General features: G+C 40.1%; 3 protein-coding genes across 6 annotated transcripts in view; 2 read left to right on the top strand and 1 right to left on the bottom strand.

The window, feature by feature from the left end:
• Positions 1 to 9,562, top strand: part of brat1 (BRCA1-associated ATM activator 1) — a 507,632-nt gene extending 498,070 nt beyond the window's left edge. For both annotated transcript variants that reach the window (XM_061719608.1, XM_061719600.1), the window contains 11 exons: positions 837 to 985; positions 1,075 to 1,222; positions 2,193 to 2,649; positions 4,812 to 4,937; positions 5,080 to 5,171; positions 5,261 to 5,364; positions 5,440 to 5,620; positions 5,856 to 5,929; positions 6,454 to 6,538; positions 6,625 to 6,911; positions 8,596 to 9,562. In XM_061719608.1, coding sequence (XP_061575592.1) covers positions 950 to 985; positions 1,075 to 1,222; positions 2,193 to 2,649; positions 4,812 to 4,937; positions 5,080 to 5,171; positions 5,261 to 5,364; positions 5,440 to 5,620; positions 5,856 to 5,929; positions 6,454 to 6,538; positions 6,625 to 6,911; positions 8,596 to 9,468 — 2,463 coding nt within the window. In that variant the 5' untranslated portion in view covers positions 837 to 949 and the 3' untranslated portion in view covers positions 9,469 to 9,562. The remainder of the gene's footprint in view (positions 1 to 836; positions 986 to 1,074; positions 1,223 to 2,192; positions 2,650 to 4,811; positions 4,938 to 5,079; positions 5,172 to 5,260; positions 5,365 to 5,439; positions 5,621 to 5,855; positions 5,930 to 6,453; positions 6,539 to 6,624; positions 6,912 to 8,595) is intronic.
• Positions 9,563 to 10,330: 768 nt separating this feature from the next.
• Positions 10,331 to 16,183, top strand: LOC133451886 (GRB2-related adapter protein-like). 3 transcript variants are annotated; one of them, XR_009783220.1, is made up of 6 exons: positions 10,331 to 10,949; positions 11,042 to 11,139; positions 11,400 to 11,519; positions 14,929 to 15,238; positions 15,334 to 15,597; positions 15,755 to 16,183. XR_009783220.1 is itself a non-coding variant. In XM_061731052.1 (5 exons), the coding sequence occupies exons 1-5, from the start codon at positions 10,872 to 10,874 to the stop codon at positions 15,511 to 15,513; spliced, it is 717 nt and encodes a 238-aa protein (XP_061587036.1). In that variant the 5' UTR covers positions 10,331 to 10,871; the 3' UTR covers positions 15,514 to 16,183. The 3 variants fall into 3 exon arrangements, 2 of the variants coding, with proteins under 2 accessions (XP_061587036.1, XP_061587025.1); XM_061731052.1 differs by having other exon boundaries at positions 15,403 to 16,183; XM_061731041.1 differs by having other exon boundaries at positions 15,334 to 16,183.
• A 1,811-nt stretch (positions 16,184 to 17,994) lies between these two features.
• slc5a10 (solute carrier family 5 member 10) overlaps positions 17,995 to 27,279 on the bottom strand; it is a 28,675-nt gene continuing 19,390 nt past the window's right edge. The window contains exons 10-15 of the mRNA XM_061719492.1: positions 26,248 to 26,355; positions 25,987 to 26,137; positions 25,666 to 25,834; positions 20,957 to 21,172; positions 19,026 to 19,119; positions 17,995 to 18,892 (exon numbers count right to left, since the gene is read on the bottom strand). Coding sequence (XP_061575476.1) covers positions 18,699 to 18,892; positions 19,026 to 19,119; positions 20,957 to 21,172; positions 25,666 to 25,834; positions 25,987 to 26,137; positions 26,248 to 26,355 — 932 coding nt within the window. The 3' untranslated portion in view covers positions 17,995 to 18,698. The remainder of the gene's footprint in view (positions 18,893 to 19,025; positions 19,120 to 20,956; positions 21,173 to 25,665; positions 25,835 to 25,986; positions 26,138 to 26,247; positions 26,356 to 27,279) is intronic.

Here is a 27,279-nt window from a genome sequence, read left to right as displayed (position 1 = left end):
GTAAATAACAAATAAAATTATAAGATATTCCTTTATTAGTCCCACAGCGGGGAAAATCACAGTGTACAGCAGCAAAGGGGATAGTGCAAAACAAGAGGCATCAATAGAAATAATAATAACAGTATGACACACTATAAACAGTACTGATATATAGGCTACAATAATAATAATAATAATAATAAAAAATACTGGTATACAAATAAGATAACAGACGGATATTTACATAATTGCACGTTGTAGTGAATGATATTGCACATTATTTTCCAGTATGTATTTTCCAGTATGTAGAGTATATACATTTATTGTCAGGTTGTTATGTATGTATGTGGTCTACTGTGAGCAGTGCTGGTTGTGTAGTCTCACAGCTGCAGAGAGGAAGGACCTTCTGTAGCGCTCCTTCACACATTTAGGGTGAAGGAGCCTGCCGCTCCGATAAGAAGAGAGGTAAAATAATAAAAAGCACAAGTTGTTAAAAATAAGGGCAGTAGAGTACAGCAGGTAAGTATTTAATTTAGGAGTACGCTTCAGTAAACAGTAATGTTTTTAGGCCTGATTTAAAGGATCTACAGTTGGAGCAGACCTCAGGTCTACAGGAAGTTTGTTCCACCGGTGAGGAGCAGAATAACTGAACGCTGCCTCACCTTGCTTGGTTCTGGTTCTTGGGAACCACAACAAACCAGATCCAGATGAACCTCAGGGGTCTGGGAGCTTCATAGGGAACTAACAGATCAACCATGTATTTTGGTCCAAGACATTCAGTGCTTTGTAGACCATATCAGTTTATTCTTATTTCAGATGTAGAGTAATTCTCTTTCACTGTTTTTCACCTGATGTAGGGGTATCTCTGCTGAAGGACTGCCCGTGTCTGCTTGAATTTGTATCCACTGTATTTTACAACGCTGCTGCAGACCCCAGCATCCTCTCCTTCGCTCTCAAGCTCACTGGTTTAATGGCTGCCACTGACGCCAGCTTCACTGTTCTTCAGGTAGGACTGATGACTCCTTTTTTTTCTTTTCCTAAACTCCAGTTATCACTGAAACTTGCCTCTGTTATGACATCGTCCCCCCTCTGCAGGAGCGCTCGATGCTGGACCTGGTGTTTGCCCCTCGGCACTGGCAGGAAGCGGGGCTCTGGGAGGATCCATGCATTCGTGTTGGCTGGATCCAGGGCTTAAGGACAATGCTGCAACATGCCAAGGCTCTGCGTTTCTTTGTCCAAGCAGGTGACTCATATAGGAAATCACACCATCTCTCCTCAAAGAATTCAATAAGACAATTTCATGAGGAGGCTGGTAATACTATGGAATAGCTACAGTGTTGTGGTCAGTACTCAAGTTGTAAAAAAGAATCAGGGGGGGTGGTGGATTTTATCATATGGGGACAGATAATTTGTGCTGATTACAAATAATAATATAATATATTACAAATAATATCAGTGATCAAAACACCTGCAGAAATACTACAGGAATGACATAGCAGCAGTTAAATGCAGCCTTCTGTAAGCTTTAAATATCCACTGGGCTTACATCAAATACATCAAAACACAACAATAAAAAACAGTTTTCTGAACTTATTAATATGACTCTGTCCTTCACAGGATAAGTAAAATGGATCACTGCAAAAACTCAACATCTTAACAAGAATATTTGTTTTATTTCTAGTTAAAATGTCTCATTTTAGTAAAAAAATCTCATTACACTTAAAACAAGACTCATCACTGGAAAAAAACAACAATTTTCACCTGTTTCAAGTAAATTTTCACTTAAAATAAGTAGAAAAATCTGCCAGTGGAACAAGATTATTTTGCTTGTAATGAGAAGATAAATCTTGTCCCACTGGCAGATTTTTCTACTTATTTCAAGTGAAAATTTACTTGAAACAGGTGAAAATTGTCAAATAAGGTATTTTTCTGGTGTTATTTTTCTGGTGATGACTAAATGTTGAAATAGCAGTAAAACCACATTCATTGATGAAATGACATAAGGGATGGAAAGGAGGGATGGCAGTTTTACAGGGGGGATGATTTTGACCGTTTTTATTTCAGGAGGGATGCCATCCCCCCTCATCCCCCCTCAACTCGAGTACTGGTTGTGGTAGACCCTTGTGTTTCAGAATGAGCATTTAGTCTTTTAATTCTTTTAATTCCAGGTTATCAATATTATTGTGTTGTTTTTTTTATGTTTAATTCTCCAGATTTCATTGATCCACTCCTACAACTTCAGACGGATACAAGTCTGTTTGTTACAGCAGCTGCCGGTCAAATGCTCGCTCACATCCTGCTTTTCAGTCAGTCTGTCCCATCTGTACGGCGTAACGGGGCTGATAAAAAAGACCAAGACGACGGTGTACCAAGAGCCCTCATCGCGGATTTGGAACAGTCAACTGTCACCATGGAAACCATCCAAGATTCCGCTACTGTTGCCATGGTGATCACTGAGTACCTGAAGAAGTTTCTGGTTCCCAAAGAAACTTCACAGTACCACCAAAGCCAACAGATCCTGAAACTGCTGGCCTTGGTCTTGTCGCAGGCCCGACCTCCGCTGAAAGAAAAGTTGCTGCTGATGGTTGCAGACTCTTTGGAGGAGCTAGTGACAAAAAACTGCAGTCAACTCACCCTCCCTCTGATGGACGTCATTCTGGCTGCACACAGGTAGACTTCTCTCTTGCTTAGTCTATTGCCATATATTACATTTGCGAGAACTACTGGGCCTAATCACAGATGTATTTTAAAGGTAAACATTAGTGTTATGAAAAGGCTCACATACCAGTAAGCGCCCCCCGCCCCATCCTCCACTCCTCCTCTCCCCCAAACTCCCCGCACACAGCAGACAGTGGATCAATGGTATGTGATTTTGTCTTGCACACCGTCCACGGGCTGAGCCTCGATCAGAGGACTCAGGCACCCGACCGCAAGCGGTCTTCCGTAGGCCACATTTCCCACGCCTGCCGCTCGGACGGGGATTCGGCGCTGAGCTCTTCCCTCTTCGCTCGCCGCTACTGAGGGAATCCTTGTTAGTTTCTTTTCCTCCGCTTAGTAATATGCTTAAATTCAGCGGGTTGTCTCGTCTGATCTGAGGTCGTAGGCGAAAAAAAAAGGAGAGCGCGGGTGGAGAGGAGAGGGGCGGTGGCCGTCTCTCTCCCTCCAGCCGGCGGCTCAGTGCTGATGGGCAGGGAGCTGGGTGGAGGGGGCGGTGATTTAGCGGGTCTATACGTATAGGTCCGCCACCCAACCAGATGCGCCGTTTTTGCATAACTATGCGGAAATTCCCAGAAAGCACACAATACACTGAATGTTAAAAGTTCGTTTTTTTTGGGTGTAATTGATGTCAAGACACCCAACTAAACACAAAAAATCAAGAAAAATTTGTTTTTCATGTCACAATCCCTTTAAGACATTTTCCAACGTGGATGTAATGTAATTTGAATGTGAGATCTCAAGGGTGCTGATCCAGCTTCAATGACAGACATTATTTATGCTATAAGTTTGACTTGTGAAAGCTAAACAGCTGTTACTGATCATATCCAGGGCGGCTCAATTCTTGTCAGATGCACAGAAATCCATGATAGTGTTGCAGTGAGCCAGCATGATGAATAGTAGCAAAAAAAGAAAAGAACAACTCTACATTATTTTCTTCTCAAGCCCAATGGTTATGAATGAACTGCTATATGATTCTTGAAACATATATTCATATGAGTGATGATTACATTTCTACAAAGATGAAGTTAGCCCATGACTAATCCCTACAAGACAGAAGAAAAAGCTGGTAAAGAAAGTATTGCAAACTTTCTGGTTTCAGCAAAAGGTCCAGAACTTCCTTTCCTCTGCTTTCCCCTTGAACTCCACTTCAGGCAACAGCTCACCCCAAACCTGGAGAGGGCATGCCATCCCTTTGCAGCTGAGAACGGAGGTTTCAGATATGAGGTGCTGATTATCATCACACTCAGTTAAATTTCTCCAATGCGAGCTAAAGATCATGGCTTGATGAAGCCAGCAGGAAAACATTAATCTGCAAAAAAGAAAAGAAAAGTAGACATGGAAACCGGACCCTGTTGGCTGGTTGGCTGCTCCTAGAAATTCTTTCCATAAAATTTATGAAGAGAATCGGTGACTTTCTACCGGCAATATGTCAAAATACGTTGAGAAATGGGCAAAGAATCCCATACTTCCAGACCCCGCCACACAGAATAACCAGGGGAACGGTTGTCTTTTACAAGTCTGCAAAGCATGTATGAACTGGTTGGACAAACTACCAACCCCCTCCAGGATCTTAGCGAGGGTATAGAGCCAGCTCAGTCAAAGAGGCAGAAAAATACAGGCTAAAATGCAATCTAAGCAATTTGAGATGCCAGTTGTTTAATCTCCAGCTTCCCCGGGGTGTGTGTCTTTTGGCTAAATTCTTAACATTGCTGTATTGATACATCACTTGCAAGGCACTAGTTGAATTTTCAGCTTCCCCAGTTCCATGTTTTTGAAGCTGCTTACTGACTATCGTGGTGTTTGCAAGATCAGTTTTTTTATGGGGGTGATTCAGAGATGTGGATTTTAAACACAGCTCTTTTTTTTAATGTGGTGTTAACTGCTGCGTGGTGGTAAGATTGCAATATACTGAATGTTTAAAGTGCATTTTTTTGTCTATATAGTTGTGCTTTTGTGTGTTCAATGAATTTGAGACATAGTTTTGAATTAACGCTATCTTTGGAGCACAAACATGCAAAAAAGAAGAAGATGGGAATTAAAATGGTGGTTATCTAATCAAATCCTTTTTTAAAACGAGTAAGGTACATTTTTAAGTCTTTTGATGCTTTCTTCAGGAGCTGTAGCAGTGGTGCACGTGTCCCGGACCAAGGCGCTGACCGTCTTCTGTCATTGATGTTGAACACGGGAAAACCCTCTGATCTCATTCGCGCTGCTGCTGCTCTTCTCCGCAGCGGCCACAAGTAAGCATGTGTTCACAGCACAAAGTCTGCAACAAGTTGCTGGTTTACCTTCACCTGGCGGAACCTTCATTTAAACTGGTGTGTAAGATTTATTTTCACATCCGTGGAGGCTGAGCTGTCTTCCTCTGGTTTTTCTGTCCAGTGAGAGTGTCCAGAGAGTCCAGTCTGCCAGAGTTCTGCTGCTTCCCCTCCACATTATAACTGGCCTTGCTTTACTGGACACAAACCTGGCAGGTAATACACACAGAGAGTCATGTTTCAACGTGAATCCCCCCCAAGTTTCTGATTCCTCTTTTGACGACGTGTATTTTCTGTTCCTGCAGCAGGAGAGCATCGATCCTCAATGGTAGAGCAGCTCAAGAGTAAAACCTCTTGCATTTCCATCATTTGTGTCAGCGTGACATCCACACCACGGATCATTCTCTTGGTGAGTGAAACGGAGAACGTCAGCAGAGTTTCCCGTGTGTGGGGCGTGCGTTCACGTCATTCTGTCGCCCTCCAGGGACCCGATTGCCTGCCCTGCCCTCCAGTTTTAATTGTGAATGCGGTATTGTCAATATTGAGGATTTGCGTTGGAGACTTTTCGAAAACTGGCTGCTTCGACGCTTTCAGAAATGTCACCAACAGTGGAAAAGTTCAGAAATGTGCTCTGGATGCTCTGTCAGCGCTCAGCAGTGGCCCAGGTAACGTTCAACCTACCATACCATATCTAACCTCTGTTCCTTCAAGGTGGTAAACTTACAGCCAACACAGCCAAAGTGCTTACAGATTAAAAACAACAATATGTGTTTTAATATAAGTTGTAAATTGTATTATTAATCTGGCTCCTACAGAATAAGTTATGTGAAGACCACTATGATGCTGTTTATTTATTTATTTATTTATTTATTCCTGTTTGTGTATTTTATATTTTTTCAGAGGGAGAAGTCGTGCTGCTTGACGTCTTGACACTTCTGATACAATATCTGGACCATCCTGATTCTGACCCCACTGTAAGTTTATGTTAGTGTGTATTTGTACATGTACACCACAGCTTATGTTTTATTTTATCTCTGACATTAACCCCGTTGGTGAACAGAACATCACATTGCGTGTAACATTGTATGTGTGGTGTTTTTCTGTTCCATGGATTCTCTATCTTGCATCCCGCTTGCCCAATGACACTTATATACATGGCAGTACTGGAGGTTTACTCAACATTTCCTGGTTTAGTTTGAAGGCACTGAGGTGCAAAAAGATGTATATTTTAGACAATCCCCTTGTACCACAGAAAAACAAATACAAAAAATAATAACAACAAAACAGAGGCTTTTCTAAAACAATGCATAAAGAAGACATGTCATCTTATGAAACAATAATGCCGTGGAGCTTGTTGCATAGGTTTTCTGAAATGAAGCATGGAGTTAAAAGTCTTTAAGTGGGCGGGAATTCCTGGAATTTCTTAAATTTAAAAATATCTGTCAAGCTGTTTTATCTTTTTTTCTGTTATAAAAACAGCATCATCTGTGTTACTCAGGTTCTACAAAAGTCATACCAGGCCTTTCTAAAGTGGATATCTGTTTGTACAGACCTCCTGTCTGTAGCAGCGCAGCTCAGACAAGGTAAAGCCCATCAGCAGCCTCGTCACTGCAGCTCGCGGGTCCATTCCTGTGTGACAGAAGTTTAATTGCACCCATGTCCCTGTCAGAACTCATGCAGGTGGTGAGGAAGCGTGTATGTGACATGCGTTGGGAGGTGAGGGACTCGACTGTCGAGTTTCTGGGACACCTGGCAGGAGTGCGTGCCAGCCACATGTCAGCTGACGAGGCATGTGACACGTCTGAGATTCTGCTGGGCGGCTGCTGCTTCACAACTCCTCTCCTAAAGGAGGCACTGCAGGATCCAGAGAGCTACGTGAGAGCCAGCTCCATCTCTGCGCTGGCGAAGACGCTGGCACACAGCTGGCACCAGGGGGCAGCACTCACACACGAGCAGGTGGGCGGAAACTAGTTCATATTTTACTCTGAGAAACCCGTTGGCACAAATATACCAGGAAGAATTTGCAGTTTTGTGATTAAGAGAAGAGGTTTTAAAGCTCCATATGAAGACATTTTGGCAGTATATAAGATATCAGAAAGAATAATAATGGTAATATCGCACAGGTTCTTGAAACTTACCAAGGGATTTTGTGAGAAATGAAATGGTATTTCATTATGGAGCTAGAACAGTCTCATAATTGACAAATGCACAGGACAAGTGTTACAAATACACACACCGTTTCACACATGCACAGAACAATTCACACGTGCGTAGGAAAAGATATACAAATGTATTTTTGATGCACACACAAATATAACCTGATTTACAAAGTTTTTTTTGTCTGTGAGCTGCGCTGGATTTGCGTATGACTTTTGAGACTCCCCTGACGTGACTCGATCCACAAATATGTTTTTTTTTAACACGGAAGGATCTGCAACCAATCAGATTAAAGGGGCGGATACACCTGCTGTTTGAACTGCGTTCGCTTAGAAAAGTGATTAATATTTCGAGTTGATGGAGTAAAGATAAATAAACAGCAACAGGAGATAAAAGATAAATAAACAGGATGGAGAGGAGATCACTGTTCTGATTTTCTTGTGATCTAAAGAAAACAGCGCGATCTGAAATGGTTTGTCGGGCCGTTCAACCAGAGCCATCAGGAGACTGCACTCCAAGTCCTGCCGATGCAGCAACTGATGATGACACGCTGCGCTGGATTTGCGTGTCACTTTTGAGTCAAAAGTCACACGCAAATCCAGCGCAGCTCACAGACAAAAAAACGTTTGTAAATCAGGTTATATTTGTGTGTGCATCAAAAATAAATTTGTATATCTTGTCCTACGCACGTGTGAATTGTTCTGTGCATGTGTGAAACGGTGTGTGTATTTGCAAATCGGTTTGTGCATTTGTAAAACTTGTCCTGTGCATTTGTCAATTATGAGACGGTTCTAGCTCCATATTTCATTGTTCCAAGGAAGTTAACTCGACACCCAAATTCTAAAAAGTTCAAATGAGTTCATGCAAGAGCAGATTCAGTACGTCAGAGGATAAAAAAAAACACTCTTAAGTTTTTAAGATTAAAGCTTTAACGTAAGAACCAGTGTAGAATTAATATTTTTACAACACCTTCTGTGATCAGGTCAGGTTTGTTGGATATGATAAACTATTCTATTGACATCCCAAAACATGTACATTAAAAAAAATTAATTAAGCTTTAGTATCTGTTGAATCTAAACCCGGCATGAAACCCACTCTGAGTAGCGATGCGTAGACCCTTCTTCATCAAACTGGTTTGTTGTGGTTTTACGAAATCACAATTTGCCTCTGATGATGTGACCACTTTTGCATGTAACAAATACTACAAAAGATATTTAATTTCAATAAGTCATTGCAAACAAACTATCTGATAGGCTTGAGTGCAATTACTTGTGGGAAGTATTGAAATGATTCAAGCTGGAGCCAGAGTTTATCAGCATGACCCAAGTGGTGGTATTACTGCTCTCTAAACTCCTGTCACATGCTTGTGTCATTGAGGCTCCCCCTACATCCCCTTTTAGTTGCTGTGCCATTTGAATCACTGTCGCAAACAATGAGAGATACTCTCCTGTTATTGATAACCTGAACTTCTGTGTCTTTCCAGACTGAAATAGTGAACCGGCTGCTTGAAATTCTCACCCAGGACACAGAGGGATTTGCCAGGAGGGCTGTTGTACTCTACTTCATCACCTGGTTCTCCTCATATTCCTCCTCCTCCTCCTGTTCTCTCCTCATGCCGTCTGTGCGCTCTGTCCTCTCACAAGGCAGCGCTGATTTGGACTGGGAAGTCAAAGTCCACACACTGGATCTGGCTGAGCTGCTGATGGACCAAGCCTTTGCAGATCACCCTGGTTACACAAAAGGATTAGAGTCGCATCCAGTCCAACCACATCCTTATGCTGTGATGGATAAACAATCCTACACACTTCACACACACGTACAGGATACGGAGCCAGGCCTGGTCAGTGCTTCGAGAAGTTTGGTGGAGCAGGGAGTGGTCTCAGCGCTGTTGTGTGGTCTGGTTGACTGTGATAGACCTGTCGGTCTCAAGGCCTGTCGACTGCTGATACGACTCAGAGACACAATCTGTCCATTGTTGTCCAGAGTCCGGGAGGAAACTGGGACCCTGGACTCAGACCCCCGTGTCTCTTGCGAGCTGCCTCCATCGGGTTGGGCACAAGAGATCATAAACATACTGGGAATGAAAGAGTCCAAAGTAGCAGATGTGTTTGATTCTCAAGACTGTGATGAAGCAGCAGAGACGGGTGCAGGCACTGGGAGTCACGCTGTACGCGTCAGTGTCTTAGAGGTGTTGCGTTCACTGGCTTTAGACGAGAGGCTGGACATCCTGACTCAAAGTAGTGACCACATTCACAATTCCCCCCTCTCTCTGCTGCAGGATATACTGACGGCAAGTGTCACTCATGCTCATTCAAATTCACAACCAGACCAAGAGGTCATTGTAGACTGCTACTAACACACAGATGGACTGTTTTCTGTGATTAACACGTATTAGTGTTAGTCCCAGAACTACTGTACGTGGAGAGGAATCATCAGGATCATCAGAACGTGATCTGTAGTATTTACCAACCCAGTTACTTTCTATACCTGCTTTATCCTGAAGGCAGTCCGGGCCTTTTTGGTCACCTGAGTGATTATGGTGGGTGGTATGTGTCAGAGAAGCATCCACACGAAGGATATAAAGGATCCTATCAGAGCATTGTATTTTAATGAGATGGCCCATGTAATTTACCTCATCTGTCATGGATTTTTGATCTTGTGGCATTTGTGCATCCTCACATAATTAAACAGTCATCAGCCCTCAAACCCAGATGGGTACGTTTTTGTGACTTCGCCTAAACAGATATTTTCAAATGTCTATGTTGTTGATTATGTCATTCGTTATTAATTAGTCATTACTGCTGCACCCAGTCAATACGGCTCATTTGGCAACCCGCTCTTGTTCCTCCGGCTGAGCATCCAATCGTGTGTGCTGACGCAGCACGGCCCCCCCATGTGTCAAGAGCACGCAGCTGTATTGATTTGAACGGAGCGGCTTTTGTTGTGACGGACTGAAATGCAGTAGTCTGACAAAGCCATCTTTTACTGAACATCATAACAAACAAACTGCCAGACAATTTGTATTATTATGTATTATGGTCGTCCCTGTCGGTTCAGCCCTGTTCCCTGAGTTTTAAAATCTTCAATAAATCATAAAAAGACTGTTTAATCTTTGTGAGATTGTTGCGACTCTTTGTCTTAGTGGTAGATTGATGTGAAGCCATCTCTGGACTACTGGAGTTACGCATTTCTGATTTTCTGAATGGTTGTGAAGTTCAGTGACATTTTATTGCTGTAGATGGAGACAAACATCTTTACCAATAACTTAGATCGAATGATGAAATGTTCTTTTCCTTTTTGAAAATCTATGTAAGTGAATCCGTGGGAGTGTGTTATTTAACACCTATCTTAAACTGTTTTACTCAGAAAGGCTCATAGTTTTGTACTTCAGGTACTTTTTGTCCCTTCGGTGTGTCTTCACTTCCAGTGTCCCTGATTTCCTTCTTTTTTTTGTGGTAGAGGTGCTTCATTGAATCCCCAGAGTTATGAGTCTGTAGACGGCTTGGATGGAGCCTGAGTGGGAAGTCCGCATCTCCACGTGTCCACACATCCTGTAACTCAGTCACATGTACGAACAGAGGGACACACGCGCAGAGACCACAGTCCTCATTAACTTATGAGCAGCATGTCAGCAACTACACACACTCGCAGAGTGATTATCTCACCCTGTTATCTCGGCGGATCTCCTCACGCGCAGCTGTATTGTCTCTCCTCATTCATGAAGTGAAACTTGCCGAAGCCCGTTGCTGCATTTCCCTCATGGAGGCCGTGGCACTTTTCTCTTTCTCAGCATCAGAAGCCGACGAGATCAGTTTCCAAAAAGGAGAAATCATCAAGGTAAGTATGTGAGATGATGGATGGATGGATGATACATTAACAGGGACTTTTTCTGCATGTTTACCTATAATAAGTGTGTGTGTGTGTTGTAGGTGACAGAAATGGAAGATGATTCCTGCTGGCTCGCAGCAGAGATCCGGGGGAAACGCGGCTACGTACCCGAGAACTACATCTCTCTCCTCCCTCATCCGTAAACAAAATAATTTCTTTATTTGTGTTGTCTCTAAAAAACATCCATCTGATTGAGGACTGTAAGATTGCTTTAATTTGTTTAGTTTTTTTGTGTCTAATTAACTGGAAATTAAGAGGCATAAATAGATGATGGGAAAAGCCCCCTATGTAATGATATAACTGGGTTTATTAATAGAAGCCTAACAAGAAGCAGTATTTTCCACATGGATAGTTTCAGGGGCAGTGTATTTTTTTGTGCATCTCTGTGTGTCCTCATAGGTGGTTTGCAGGAGCCGTGTCGAGGCTCGAGGCGGAGCGGCGTCTGCGCTGGCAGGACACCGGAGTTTTCCTTGTGAGGGAGAGTGAATCAGCTCCTGGAGAGTTTTCTCTGTCTGTCAGGTCAGTGAATGCACCACGTTTCCACACACTTCAACTTCTTTAGGGTGACTAAAGCCTACTGGATACAGGCCCTGTCAAACCTCAAGCTTAAACCAGACGAAGCCCGCGTCTACTGTTTGTTTGTAGTCAAGTTTCTATTTTCGATCATGTGGTTTTGATCAGCCACCTTCCTTCGCACTGCTGTCTCTTTTTATGAGCAAATCCAGGAGTATCTGTCCTAGGAATGTTTTTGTTGTTGTTTTTTGTTAAATGTCTTCCTGATAAATCTTAACTGTACAACCTACACCGTTGATGGTATCAACTGAATACCATCTGTAAGGCGTTGAGTCAGATTTGTGTTTTCCGTGTCACTGACATCATTAGCAGGTTACGACATCAACGCCCGTTTGAGAGCAAGCAGAGGGGGAGACTCAATTTTAAAATGCTCTACAAGAACCAAAAATATCCCAAAGAATGAGAACATGAGTGTGTGTGTGTGTGCGTGTGTGTGAGGAGGAGGAAGAAGCGTTATTTGGGTCAGACAAGTGACATGGGACACATTTAATCACTGAGGGTAAATTAAATGTGTTCAATAATCAGGGCATTGCGTAACACCAGACAATCTTTTATTAAACACAGGTACATTATGCAACGGACTCATGCTGCAAATATGCTTGTACAAACTGTACACATGAAAACGTTTGAAGCACAACATCTGGCTGCTTGCTGGAGCTGAGGGGTATGTGGCATACTTTATTCAACAAAATACATTACAGGAAGCGGTCAGCAGAGAGCGACAATGCTCCAGAAGAGTAAATTACACTTATGAAGGCCTTTAAAAGGTAATAGTTCCCCATCAAATCAGTTTCCACCCAACACAGTTCCTCTTAATACACAGATTCAGCATTTTCTGGCTTTTAAATGAAGTGGACCATAAATGCAGCTTTCAATGTTGACATGGAGATATATCTAACACATTTTCTTACCATCTCATGCATCCAACAAAACAGGAACTCATTTATTTGTCTAAATGTTCAAAGATTCTTGAATCAGGATGTGTTTTACATGGATATCGCTGTTCAAGGATGTGATACAAGAAAATTGGAGCTGTTCATTTACAGAAAATCAAAACTGGTGCTTCCTGATTAACCATCTTCAGGAACGTCTCAGAGAAACAAAATATGCTGTATGTTGCTGTCACTATGCCACGTTTTATTGGTATTTTTGAATGGTCATTTTCTGATCGTGTAGGACACTAAAATATTAAAACCAATAAACAATGAACATGTGTATTTATAGAAATTGAACAGAGTCATCAGTTGCCTTCTGCTTTTTATAGCAGGGCTCGCAAACTCTATCCCTTCCAGGCCACATCAGCAGTATGATTAGTGTCAAAGGGCTGGGTGGACAGAAACTGCAACACTATTAAATATAGCTACTTATATTTTTTGCATATCACGTAATCTTTTCTTTTCTCTCTTTTATATGTATATGTGTATATATATATATATATATATATATATATATATATATATATATAAATATAAAATCTTTTCTTGGAGATTTTTGTTTCAAGTCCATGACGTAACTACACATTTGTTGTTGGAAATGGCTTAATTTGAGATCCGTGCCATCGAGTGGGTAGATCTTGATGCAGGTAATGAAATTGAGATGTATTGTGATCCATGCAAGTCTAAAACAGGTTAGAGTTGTATTGCAAGTACAGATTATCTTTGCCTGTTCTCTCAGGACAGATAAAATGTGCCGGGCCAGATTTGTCCCACAGGCTTTGAGTTTTGACATGTCTGCTTTTAGAGTAATAATTAAAGTATTATTTTCAGGCGTGTATGGGAGGGGACACACTTAATCATTAGTTACACGCTGGAACAACAGACTCTTAAACATTGTGCATGTTTGAAACTGAAGTATATTTCTGTCTGAAAAGGGTTACATAAACAAAACAGAAAGCAAAACAAAGAAAATCTACAAGGATCTGTAAGGATTTCAAGAGATTAGTCCACATGACTTCATATATATATATATATATATATATATATATATATATATATATATATATATATATATATATATATATATATATATATATATATATATAAAATGTTTTGAAATGGGCGTGTTTTAAGGAAGGAAGCAAAATGTATTCCAAACTATTTAAAGTGCTTAACAATGAGAAGATATCTGTCAAATAATTTAAAATGTCAGAAATTGTGTCAGTGTCATCACAATATAAGAAATGAAATGGCTGATATTATTGAAAATAAGATTTTGCACTGAATTTAGCTAAACTTTAGCTGAGAATCCTGTGACCACTAATAAGCTGTGGGTTCTTTGGACTTGAGGTTATTCTAAACTCTTTAGAGAAAAACAAACAAATGTATTTCTAAGTTGTTAAAAACCTTCAGTCATTTCCCCGACATCATTAGGGCTGCACCTAAAGCAAAATAGTTATTTTCATAGTAATGTGCTGACTTTTTTTTTTCCCGGCCTGTGATGTTGGCCTCAGCTGGGGCCCCAGTGGTCTAACAGTGGAAGTGCACATGCCTTAACACAACAAAATTGGGGAAGTGATGCATCTGCATGACAAATCACTCGTGGTGTCATGGTGGACATGTGGCCCAGTCTTTGTGAGTCTTTGGAAGGTGCATGTGGTTTTGTATCTAAACTGGCTTCACATAGAAAGGTATAGAATGGGGTCATCATGGACAGTTCAGGTTGCATTCCCTGGACTTTAATTGCAATACTTTTTTGTTTTACATTTACTTATCGCATGGTGACCGTTTACCGTGCTAATGGCCTAAAATCTCTACACAGTTAGTCTACAGCGCTGATAATATGTAATACTGTGTGTGTGTGTGTGTGTGTGTGTGTGTGTGTGTGTGTGTGTGTGTGTGTGTGTGTGTGTGTGTGTGTGTGTGTGTGTGTGTGTGTGTGTGTGTGTGTGTGTGTGTGTGTGTGTGTGTGTGTGTGTGTGTGTGTGTGTGTGTGTGTGTGTGTGTGTGTGTGTGTGTGTGTGTGTGTGTGTGTGTGTGTGTGTGTGTGTGTATATATATATATATATAAAAATCGGGATTAAGAAAAAATAGTAAATGTTACTGATTTAATTTGTACTTAATTTGTAGATGAAACGGGAATTAAAAATATTAAAGATACACACAATTACCATTATAGTAGCCAAATTACACTGAAGAACTGGTGATCAAAAGATTCTGTCACCTTGGTGTGTGCAATGGCAATGAAAAACCATGCAGTATTCCCACACTGACAGGCATGTGCACTATGAGTGGGTGCATTCCTGAAAAAAAAAAGAAACAGGCTTAGGAAAGAAGGAGAAGTATGTTCCGGAGAATGGAGATGACATACCTGCCTTTCTTCACTTGATTTTTTTTTTTGTCTTCTTGTCATTATGTAGCTATGGCGACCGGGTAGAGCATTTCAGAGTCCTGGAAGGGGCCGGTCAGTACTCCATCTGGGACAAGTCGTTTGGCTCCCTGAACCGCTTGGTGGAATTCTACAGAACACACAGCATTGCCGTGGAGAAAGTAGTTTGTCTCAAAGACCCTTCCTCATCCCCTCATCTGCAGTCACACTCTGGACGTAACCCCTATCCCAACCCTTACAAACGCAGCTCTCCAGAGTCAGTTCCCTCGGTCCGCTTCAATTCCCACTCCCCTCTCCCAGAACGAGAGACCTCTCCACGTTTGCTGAAACCAGTTTTGAAGGTATGGCAACTCATGAAGTGTCTTTTCTCTTCATCGACATCTTTTACTTTAATTCACTGTTGCACCTCTGAGTCATGCTTTCTGTCTCTGTGTAGAAGCCTCGTCTGGCTCATGCTCTGTGTGACTACAACCCCACTCAAACCACCCACCTCCGCTTCCTGCAGGGTGACATAATTGATCTGCTGGACTGTTCGAGCTCCCTGAACTGGAGGGGGCGCTGCCGAGGCCGAGTTGGCATCTTCCCACCAGAATGCGTCCAAGCAATGTACCGTTAACACATATCAGACCATCAGCACTGTGGCTGTAGCGCTGACATGTCCCTGTCAGGCTGTACAGACTTACTAAATCGAGTGATTGAAGTGAGCACACACAAATAACCTACTGGTCACTTAATACGAAACAAATAGACAGTGATTTTTGATTGAAGCCTCGTTTTTTTACAGCCAAAGTTGCAACATTTGGTTTGTTTTGTGTTATTTCTGCTATTGATTTTTTTTCCTTCTCTCTTCTCACCAGTTGATGGAGAACAAGAAAAACAGATGTCATGTACTTGCATAGTAATTCACAAAGTAGGACCACACCAACCTGATTAGCAAAAGAGTAAAACTTCTAATAAAGTTACGTTTGGTGTGTTGTTAGGACGAACTGGGCACATGAAACCTTTGCATCCATGGTGTTGGGCTTCAGAGCAAAATCAGTAGCTGTAATGATTGAAGCCAGAGGCTTTGTTTGTTTTGTCTGTCATCAGTACCACAAAACTGTCAGACATTGAACTGAGGCTCATCACGCAATACAAAACTATCAATTGTGTGTCTCTTATTTATATCTGCCATTTCTACCATTTTAATTAAAAATAACCATTGGCTAATGCTAAGTTTAATCATTAGAACAAAAACTCACCAGCAGGTAAATTCATAGTGAAACAGTTTAATCTTTACTTCGACACCTCATTTTAAAGGAGCTTGAGGCAGGATTTATGAAAAAAATTAGTATACGTTTTAAGTTTTCTAGTAATAATGTCAGATGAAGCGTTCCAAACCAAAACGAATGAGCCCTCTAGTGTATCTCTCCTTTGCCTTGAACAGGCTGTGTGCTGCAAAATGTGCTGCAATTCGGACTCTGAATTTCCTGCACTGTCCTGCGGATGTGACGTCACATGACGCTGCATGCACGTTCTCCCCGTTCTCCCGTGCCGGCTTCACTGTTGGCTGCAGTACCCCCAACGGCCGTCGTGGTGAAGGGTGGCGCTAGAGAGTCTCATTTCTTAAAAGGAGCCTCATGCTCCTTTAACTTCCATCCTTCAATCTGTATGGAATACGTAACACGCCCCCTGGTGTTCAGCGTGAGGAAGTACAGTTCTTTACAAATGAGTTGGCTAATGCTAATGTTGCTAATGACAACTGGTTGCTGTCAAGGGAGAAAAAATATTGTCATAACAGCCTATATATTTTTTTTACAATGTCAAAGAAGTGAAAGAATTTAGTTTTTCAAAAGAAATGGTATGTGCCCCTATTTGTGTTGTGCTAGTTACCACTGGACGTTAATGTTGTCTCCGAAATTCCCTACAAGAGTATAAATCCTTCAACGCACTAAAGGCAAATTGTACTCCAAACAAAAGAAACTCCAGGAGCAGTTTTGCAACTGCATCAAAAGTTTCTGTCCCATGGCAGCAAAAAGTTGATGTTGGCACCGTATTGTTAGCATTATCGTCGAGCTAATACATCCATAAACAACAACAAAGAATTGCTTCCCAAACTGATGGAACGCCATAATCTCTATGAAGTAAAGATGTTTGAAATAAAGCCTCCTGGTGTTCAACACAAGGAAGTACTTTTCTTTACAGATGGGTTGGCTTGATTCTAATGATGCTAACATCTTTGTTTCACCATCTTGTCTTTGCCCCTTAAACCATCTGCGTTTAAATGTGAGTAAACTGCATTAAAGTACAAATAAAGATTTTTCTGGTTATCTATACCTAATTTTGTTCTTTTATGAACTTGTCTTTCAGTACATATGAGATGTGTCAAGTATTTTGTCTTTTTTTCCGGTTGTGAGCTTATTTCAAACAAAATATGCGTTTCTGAATATTTCTAAAGGAACCGATGACAGAGACATCAAAACGGAGTTTCCCGTTATCCTATATGGTAGACTTTTTAGAAAGAAGTCTTGGCCATTTTAATTCTTGATAAATTGATAAGGAAAACTATTTGCAGACTGCAAGGCACGTCCTTGCACTGATTAACATGCAAAAAAAGATATATGTTGGACAACATGTTTGTTTTGGGGTGGGTTCTTTTAACAGTATGTGGGAGATTTTCTCTCGGTCTTTATGGATTCATGGCAAATCTTCATTTGTTACAAGTCATTAGGAAATGTGAAATTTAAATATGCTTGACATTTAAAACATTTTAATATGTGGTAAAGTAAGAATTTGGTGTCCTTAAATAAAGTTTTCATTTATATTTCTAAACAAATTATCCTACATGCAGAAAAAAAGCCTTAAATGTAAGATCACCAAAAACTGATTGCCCAAATAAAATACCATAATTCACATATAAACCACATGGATTCATCTTTATTGCATGAGCTAAATATTATTTTCATTAGATTGACATGTAATTCCTTTGTATCCAGATGTGTACCAACTTCATATTCACATTGACATGTTACAATCCTTTGTAATGTATACAATATCCACATAAAATTTGATAATAAAAAAAAGTTATGGCAAATTTGGCACTTATATTATGTAGTTAGAAAGTAGAAACTATTATTAGAAGGTAAATCTTAAGAAATACATGCTGTCTGATAGTATGCTTGTATTTATATCACTTAATCTGCCAGCCTGTTAGGGGTTAAAAACAGTTAATAAGTGAACTACTGAGCATTTTTACAACATAACTGAATTGCTGACACATGCTTTTATACAAGTTGCTTGAGTCACTGCAGCTGTTTTTAATTTGGTTTCCCAAACAGTCTTTAGAAGAATTTTTACAGAATGATACAACAAAAAACCACAAAAAACCTACCACTTCAGTCTTTATAATGGTGTGGTGTGTGTTGTTGTTACCGAACCTTTTATCTTCACAGTAAGTTTTAATTTTTGTATAAGGTTTGCATCATTGTCTGGAATCTGCTATAAAAAAATGTATAGTTATGAACAGATATGTTTCCCATTGTTGTGTATCACAATATGCAGATATACTGTAGGTGTGGATTAATAGAGGAGTTTGTGCACTATTACTGGAGGTGTGTGTTATCTGCTTCTAAATGCTTGCTGAAGTCACACCCAAAAGTATATTTGCTAGCTTTACATTTTGAAACACACAACGAACTGAGAACTGTTGAAATGCAGGTCCAGGTCTGTTTGTTTCCCCACCCTCTTGGATGCGGAGAAGTCGGTGTGCAGTTGGTGCTGGGGCGATTTGAGTTCAGCAGGATGTTAAATCTGAGCCTCCACTCAGGCAAAGTATGCATACAGAAAAATGTTAATGCTGACCAGCATGATTGCATTGACACAGCAGAACCTAGACCAAAATGGGCTCTCTTGAAGGCTGGGGACTCTGGGATTTGGAGTCTGTTCTGAGCGTCGTAGCACTGAGAGGCACAATCTGGCCCCCCGCCCACACGTTGCTTGACACGTTGCCTCAGAGCCTGTATCAAACACATTCACAAGCAGAGAACAGAGACAGTGAAGTTATTCAGCTAATAATCATACAAAGTAGCATCTTGAACTTGCAGCTGACTAACACATGATATCAGTCCAAGTGAATGCACAGGCTCTTACTCTGGGTGGTACGATGACTGACAGAAGAGACTTTCTGTAGAGGAATTTCTCTCTGTGGCTCTTCAGTTATTGTCCACCAGGTCAGGTTACACACCTGGGAGAGGAGAAAATTCCAGCATACAAAGGGTTAATCCACTGACCTATAGCTATTGTTCATTACATGAGGTCTGTTTAAATTCTCAACAACCAAAAATATTTTCAGCCCTGAAGATCTGATAAAAAATTATCACACATACAATGACCTGATTTCTTTTATTGGTATGCAGACTGATTAATTGTGACTTCTGTGGGGAACTGTGTGCTCTAGTCACATATGAGCTCATTCTGTGGTTTAAGGGATTTGTAGAATGGGACTGGTCGCATAAACTCCTGAAAAGGGTCTGGTATGTTTGATGCCAACTTTTGTGTAATCACATGCAGTTTGTCTGGAAAATAATCTCAAGGTTGCAGTGTAATGTGCAAAAATGTATCAAGTATATATGATATGGGCCTCTTCTATCTAATTTTTTTGCTCGATTTTTCTGTTATTTTTCAATATTTCATACACAGTATATTTAATATGTTAACACAACAGTCATCGGTAAGGAACATTTTTAACCCTTTCGCTCCTGGAGTGCTAAGTGAGTTTAGCAGTTTCCTGTTTTTTTCTGCTCTCTACCCTGACTAGTTGTCAGACTGTATCCCAAAGAAAAGCTCTTAGCCTACTATCTCAGTTTTGTGGTAAAAGGAAAAGAATAACAAAATAATTTCCTGAAAAGGTTTTGAAGGGGGTCACAGTCTGGACCTAGGTCTGAACATTCTGTGGTGTGTGGATGTGCCATAAACATATATAGAGACATCCATATTCCTGTATTCTTAAGTGAAATAATTAAAGTGTTTTTATTATTTTGTATAAAGGACAGTTTGTTTGCTAATCATTTTTATATTCTGATATTAAATAACTAAAGTATTTGGAGATTAATATGAAAAAAATCTTTGATCTGATGGAGACAGTGTAATTAAAAAAAACAAAAAAACACGAACATCTTTTGTGCCAAGGGAAGAGATGCTGTCGCCCTTCCTGCCAGTCAGCCAGACTTCCTGCTTGTTTCTTTGATTGTTCTGTGAACTCGTCTAATGCCTACTTGGTGTGTGTGTGACTGATGTTGTTGGCAAAGACATAGAGGCTGAGCTGGCCTTAGTTATTAATGGCACAGAGAACAAGCTCAATGGCCAAGAATCCACCAGAAACTGGTGTGGTTTGAAAAAGATGTATTGGAGAGCACTACAACCAGAAAAAGACTGGATACAGCAAGAAGGAAAATGAGAGGCAATCTTGGTATGGTGTTTCTTCAATGGTGATGCTCAATGAACCAGAAAGGACTGAAAAGCAATACCATGGTGACCCCTTTTCTTATATGTCCTGCTATATAACCATATCATTATGATCTGGTGGTTTGATGCCTCAATATTCATGTGAAACTTGAAAAAAAACCCTGAGATTATCGTTTATAGATTGTATAAAGTGCATGAATTTACATCTTGTTGACTTAAGGCTGAAATATAATTTGCATACATCATGTGTGGTTATAGTTTGTTTATTCAGTGCTGTAAACGTATGAATTTCAAAACTCCTGATTCTCTTGAAAAATCTTGAGGCAAAGTATTGCATAAGTCATCAGATGTTTTTTTTTTTTTACTTAATACACACGTTTGAGCAATGACAGACGTAGCAAAGTTTTCAACTGCCACAGTCAGATAAGAAGCCTTAGACTGTTGAACTGAGAGATTTTCTTGACTTGTGACATAAAGACCAGCCCTCAGATAATCCCTTCTTGAATGTTGTGTTACCTAAGACTAATCAGTTTTATATTCACTAGATAATATTACAGCTGTATCAACAAAAAAACCTTCTTCCTTTATCAATATTTCATATAAGCATGTGTACACACCTGTTCCTGGCTGGGCGGTGGCGTGAGCAGTGATACTATGGTAACCACGATAGCCGTGAGCCCACAGAGCAAAATGGCAAAGTGGAGGTAGTGTACGCTGCGCAACACCACAGGGGCTGAATCCACAATGCCACATCTGGGCGGAGGAAAGGCAAACTCCAGCACCATCCTACACACACCTACCACCAAACCCACCATCAGGCCCCAGAAAGCACCCTGAAAACACACAAATACACACACACGCATCACCACATTGTTATTAATGACATTACAGGACTTCCTGAGATAAAATGCAGAACTTCCTTGTTAAAATCACAAGTCTAATTCCTGAACCAGTTCTGGGCGTGGATGGTTGTCTGCAGACTTTCCCTCCATAATGAGCTGTCATCGTCATGCCCATTACTGTAAGTGTAAACATCAGCAGCAATACAGACAGCTCTCCATTTCCTTTTCTGTTTATCCCTCAGCAAAGAATGTGGGGGGGTGGGGGGTTGGGGGTTGACCAACAAACAAAAAAGAACCCAATAGCATTGTCACATCAAAATGAATCGTCAGAAAATCAGAAAGATAGATGCAAAATCCACACCTGAAAAAACACCTGTTAATAAAGGTATTTTTCTTATCCCATCTCAACATATATTTATTTAATCTCCCTTTGACTTACCTTAAATAGGATCAGTGTCCAGCTTAGAGATATTCTGTTGAGGGTATTGTTCTGTTCTGTCAGACACTATTAAGGTCACTATTGTTGCTGGATAAAATAATCAGAACAGGTATTTTGGGTCTTAAGCTTGAATTTTTGAATTTACAGCGATGTCACCAGATCAGAAAACATCCCTGGGGCAGCCACCATCTGTATGAATGGTACTCTTTATGGGTTTAATTATCATTGCCATGAGCTACTCTTTTTCTTTTTATGCTCAAAGATTGTGTGTGTATCTCAGATTACTCAGATGTGACCTAAACTGCGCAGCAACATTCATTTTGATCCTGCAAAATGATTCCAATGTTTATCTCAATATATTTTAAAAACACATACCGCACACATTTTATGTAATCATGCCATTAACTCTCCTCAAAAGACTGTTTTACAGTTAGGAAAGAAATATTGGAGACACTGAGCAGGTTTTTCTCATGAGGCTTAAGTTTCCCTCCACCGTTCAAGGGCGTGAATATTGAGTTAACTGAATACCAAACACATTTGGGCCTAATCTGGGCTACATTTGGCATGTATGGATCAAGTACAGCACTGACAAATGCTACGTGGGCTAGTTCTGACATGAGCAAGTGTTGTGAGGGAGAGGTGGGGTCCAAAGGCCCAAAGAAAATAAAAACTTGCTGAGTGTAGGTGACCTTAAGTCAATGTCATCAGTCAAAGAAAAATGTGGTCCGTCTTCTGTTTAACAATTGAGCATGTGTGAGAGTGTGACTGTAATTAATTGTCTATATTTAGACCAAGCAGTAAACTCAAAACAATTTCATCTTTGTTGTGAAGTGCAGAAGCCTTAAGCTATTATATTTCTAACCAAGGACTGCACTAACAGTTCCATGATCCTGTTCCTCACAGTTTTTCAGGCTGTCTTCAACATCTTATTTTATATTTAAAATGACAATTCTAATTTACTTGTATATTGCAAGTGCGATCTTTAAAATTTGTGTTTAGCAAGGGATTTCTTTTTTTGTAACATAAGTAGGTCTCACGATATAGCACCTAAATGCAGGAGACCTGGATGCAAAAGTATTAACATTTTTTGTTTAACCAAAAATACTTTCAGAGAAAAATAATATAAAAGAACTTAAATAAAAAATAGAGCAGAGACAGAGTAAACAGACAGGAGAAATGGGGAGCAACAACTCGTGGCCATGAAAAGAGACAAAGGACTGTACACATGGTGCATAGGGCAAACATGAGGCACAAATGATATACCTCAGCACTGGACAGCTGCAGTGGAGTCCCTCAAGGATGTGTTTTTAGATCCCTGCTGTACACCCTCTACACCCACAACTGCATGGCCTATTATACTCCATCATCAATTTTGCTGATGACACAGTAGTATTAGGTCTCATCTCCAACAACAATCACACAGTGTAACTGAAGGAAGTGGAGAACCTTGAAAGATTGTGCCAGGATAACCACCCCCAGCCCTCAGTGAAAACCAAAGAGATGGTGGTAGACTACAGCAGGAAACAACAGTACTCCTACTCTCCTCCCATTGCAGGTGCTTCACTGGGAAGGTGTTTCACTGGACAAGGTAAATAACATCAAGAAGGTGAATTACATCAAGTACAGACCGGTCATTGCATTAAGGTTTGGCAATAGTCCTGTACAGGGACGTATGGTCCTGCAACGAGTGATCAAAGCAGCCGAGGGCTGCATTACATCCTATCTGCCCTCCCTGCAGGATATCTATATGAGCAAAGGGCTCTGCGGCCTGACAACAAAGACTCGGGGAGTAAGGGGGAGATTTTATCATCGGAGTATCAGTGCTCCTCAACAACACCATCTGTACTAGCCTTGGAACTTTTTTCACTTTTTCACTTTCTCATGTTGGTATACATAATGCACAATATAACTTCCAATTGCTATAACTGCATAAAGTCACATCCATATGTCACGCTGCCACTTTCGCTGTTGCTTCACCACTTTAACTTTAATTTTCTGCTGCTTGTTGTTTATTCATTTATTTGGTTACTTGACAGATTTATACTGTTTAGTATACCTTTTAGCATACATTACTAGAATATTCATATTTTATGTTTTCATTCAGTATTGTGATTTTATTTAATGATTGTTAAAATCTTAGCAATGATTCTGAATTACATTTCACTGCATGTTATAAGTGTTTCACTAAACATGTGACAAATAAACTTTTTAATCTTGAATTTAAAAAAAAAATCATGAAACATAGACCAGAGGCTTCACAGAAAGGAACACAACCATGACATCTGCAATCCCTTAAGTAATTGCAATTAATCCTGAGACAGAAATATTTTCTAAATTTCAAGGTGATTTTGTAATATTTGTTGAGTCATTCTCGTGAAGTATCGTCCTGCCGGGGGCAATGGACCATAGTCTGAGCTGATGTACTTCACTGAGCAGCTGAGAGACGATATGAACATTTATAGCACTTGTACGACCAAAAGATTTACGAGTTCTTTGACCTAATGTCACTGTGTGAATTACACAGTAACTTAAGACAAGTTCATTGTACACACAAGTCATAAAACTCAACTTGAGTCTTTGTATAGTCTGTATAGTTGGATAAGGTACTGTATTATTTACATTCAACACAGCAGTGCAGGGAAAAAGCCTGCTCATGTTGAAATAGCTGAGAAAATGCTCTTGATCTGAGCTGTTGAACAGCATACCAAAGGCTAGAAGACACACCCATGACAAGCGCTTCCAAAAAAGGGACGTAATAATCATGCTTTTTCTCACTCGTGCCTTGTTAAAACAACTTTCACTCCCTGCAAAGCGCACTCCTGCTGGTTCGCAGGGAGGAAATGATCAACAATACACTATATGAAAACACACAGACACTCAAGTATGTTCACACATTCAGACAAACAATAGACTCCACACTCAGCAGTGAGAGAGAGAAAAGCTGCTGTGCATAGTTAGATCCCATGTGAGGGTAATAAAACACAACACCAGTGCAGCATGAGAGGAGGGACAAAAAGAGCACAAAGACAAACCTGAAAAGTCCAGTCTTGGAATACATTTTTGTCAAATATCTATAAAAGTTGTAAGTGTGTGTATACAGCCATGTCTAACAGCCATGATTTCAGTATTACAGATATTGAAAGACTGAATTTACAGATTGCCTTTATGTAACTGGAAGGGAATTGTAGTGGTATAAATGAGTTGTTATAGATTCTGACCAGGCAGTCTGTTCTAGTTTGTAATTTAGTTTGATCCTATTTCAGTGTCAGTATAGTGTCAAATGAAGTCATGTCACTTCAATATGTGATTTATATGTTTTTGGCTATGGACACATGTATGATTTTGTATGAATTCATACATAAAAAGTATGTATTTTATATACTGCTATTGTAAGTTTCATAGACTAATATATAAGAATTATTGTAGAAAAAATATAAATAAAATATAGTTTACGATGACATTATATCCCATAACATACAAAAAACTTACATGTAATGCTACATACTCATATAGGTTTTTTATACTGGTTTTAGTCATTTTAATTAGATGACATATAACAAACTTATATAAAACATTAAAAAAAGCATAATTCCCTTGCAAATTCTGTACACTTTACATACAGAAAACCTGCATATAATGTTATGTTTCCATATAAGAAAAGCATATGTCTTGAAAACTGACATATAATTAAAAACTACAAAGATTATATGAAACATGTATGGAAAACATAATTTGCTGTTCAATTTCCTTATAGACCACATACATTATTTTTACTTGATTCATACATAATTCTTTTTATTATCTTGTATGAAAAGAATGCAAAAGAGGCCACTTTCAAGAGTTTATCATAGTATGGGACTTATAAGTCTTATAAGACACACAATATATGTAAAGCCTAAAGATTTACTACTGTAGGTGATGTAAACTTCTTATAAGTTTTTTATATATCTTTTCCATATGGGTATATACATACATTCACCACTTTATTATGTATGCCAGGTGTATGATCTCATGGAGGACTTGTGTGTTTGCACCCAAGTCTTACCTGCTCATTGGTCCTCTTCCAGAAGACAGCCAGGGTGAAGACAGCTGTGACGGGCGGGGCGAGGTAGCTGGTCACTGATTGGATGTAGACGTACAGCTGGCCGCTGTTGGCCGACTGAAGGATGGGTATCCACACCACACTCACCACCACCAAGATCACAGTCACAATCCTGGATCAGTCAGGAACATCATCAGCATCTTTCTCAGTCTTTCCACAAACAAGCATCCCTTGTCCTGACTGATCATTCATATCCCATGGCAGCCATCCGGCCCAAAAAAGGAAGGCAAGTGCTTTCTGACCCGTATGAGTACCATACTGTACCTGCCCACCAACAGCAGCTCCTTCTCAGAGGCTCGTGGGCGGTGCTTCTTCCAGATGTCCATGGTAAAGAGCGTGGAGCTGCTGTTGAAGATGGACGTCAGCGAGGACATCAGAGCAGCCATCATCACAGCAATCATAAGTCCCTTTAAGCCTGCAGTACACAGACACACACGTGTATGTAATTACACACTAATCAAAACATTTGAAACATTTCGAAATTGTAATTCATGATTATATTGGGTGTAAAAACGGTATCCTCACCGCTTGGCATGAGTTCTATGACCAGTTTAGGAAAAGCAATGTTGGAGCACCCCACCTCGGCTCCACAGACACGCACACACTCCTCCGGATCCACACACCCCACAGTATCTAAAAAATGAAGACATACTGAGCTGTTTTTCCACAAACAGATGTGTCGATAGAGTTTCTCCTAAACAAGACCATGAAATCAGAAAAGCAGATAAAGAGGTTTCAAAATTCAGATTTTGACAGGCAGTTTTATTTCTTTTTTCTTTTTTAGGCACAAATGTTCCTCTTTGGGTTACTAATCTTACTCAGAGCTGCAGGCAAATCAATTGTGGGTGTGAATAGATCTTATTTCAACTCCTTTTTTATGTCTGACTTTTATTCTGCTGTTCAAACCCGAACATGTTTTGATTCTCATTTTACTCTCAACCAAATAATTATTCTCTAAGTTAAGTTCCATTTGGGCAGGTCGTACGTTGTCATGAAATATAAGACACGGAGGAAAAATGTCTTTGATAAACTTGTCCTAAAACACAATAAGCAGCAATCGACTAAGATTACAACACATTTGTCTGGAATAACAAAATGTAGATTTACAAGGGAAAATGGCCCATTTGGTGCACCTTTGTATAGGTAGTAACCCTAAACCTCAAGTTACCGGTAATCTTCATGTGTATTAACCCCAGTAAAGACAGCCATTAGTTATTTATCACGATGCTTTATCACTGGAAAATCCAGCTGATCTTTCTGTGATACACATTAACCAGCTGCTGCAGCAATAGAAAGATATATTGAGTATCTGTTCCAGACAGGAAATTGTAGCCCTGTGGATATTTGAGAATTAAAAAGGCATTAATTAGCGTGCATAAGTTCTTTTCAAAATAAATAGCCTTTGAGATTGAAGAGAAAAAAAAGTGGTTAATCACTTTAAATTGCATGTGCTTTAGTTTTGTGTTCAAGGGGACCCTTTAAAGTGTCTTATATTTTTCATTTTGTGGAGGTCTGTGACAAAACTGTTTACTTTATCTGTTTTGAATCCAAGTTTTT

This window comes from Cololabis saira, chromosome 1 (assembly GCF_033807715.1).
Source record: "Cololabis saira isolate AMF1-May2022 chromosome 1, fColSai1.1, whole genome shotgun sequence".
Lineage (NCBI taxonomy): Eukaryota > Metazoa > Chordata > Actinopteri > Beloniformes > Belonidae > Cololabis > Cololabis saira.
Note: the sequence above shows the minus strand (reverse complement) of the source record. Positions and strands in the feature narration are given on the sequence as shown.

Coding starts and splice junctions, on each gene's coding strand:
- LOC133451886 (XM_061731041.1), top strand. CDS start 10,872: ATGGAGGCCGTGGCACTTTTCTCTTTCTCAGCATCAGAAGCCGACGAG. Junction 11,140..11,399: donor ATCTCTCTCCTCCCTCATCC/GTAAACAAAATA, acceptor GTGTCCTCATAG/GTGGTTTGCAGGAGCCGTGT. Junction 11,520..14,928: donor GAGTTTTCTCTGTCTGTCAG/GTCAGTGAATGC, acceptor GTCATTATGTAG/CTATGGCGACCGGGTAGAGC.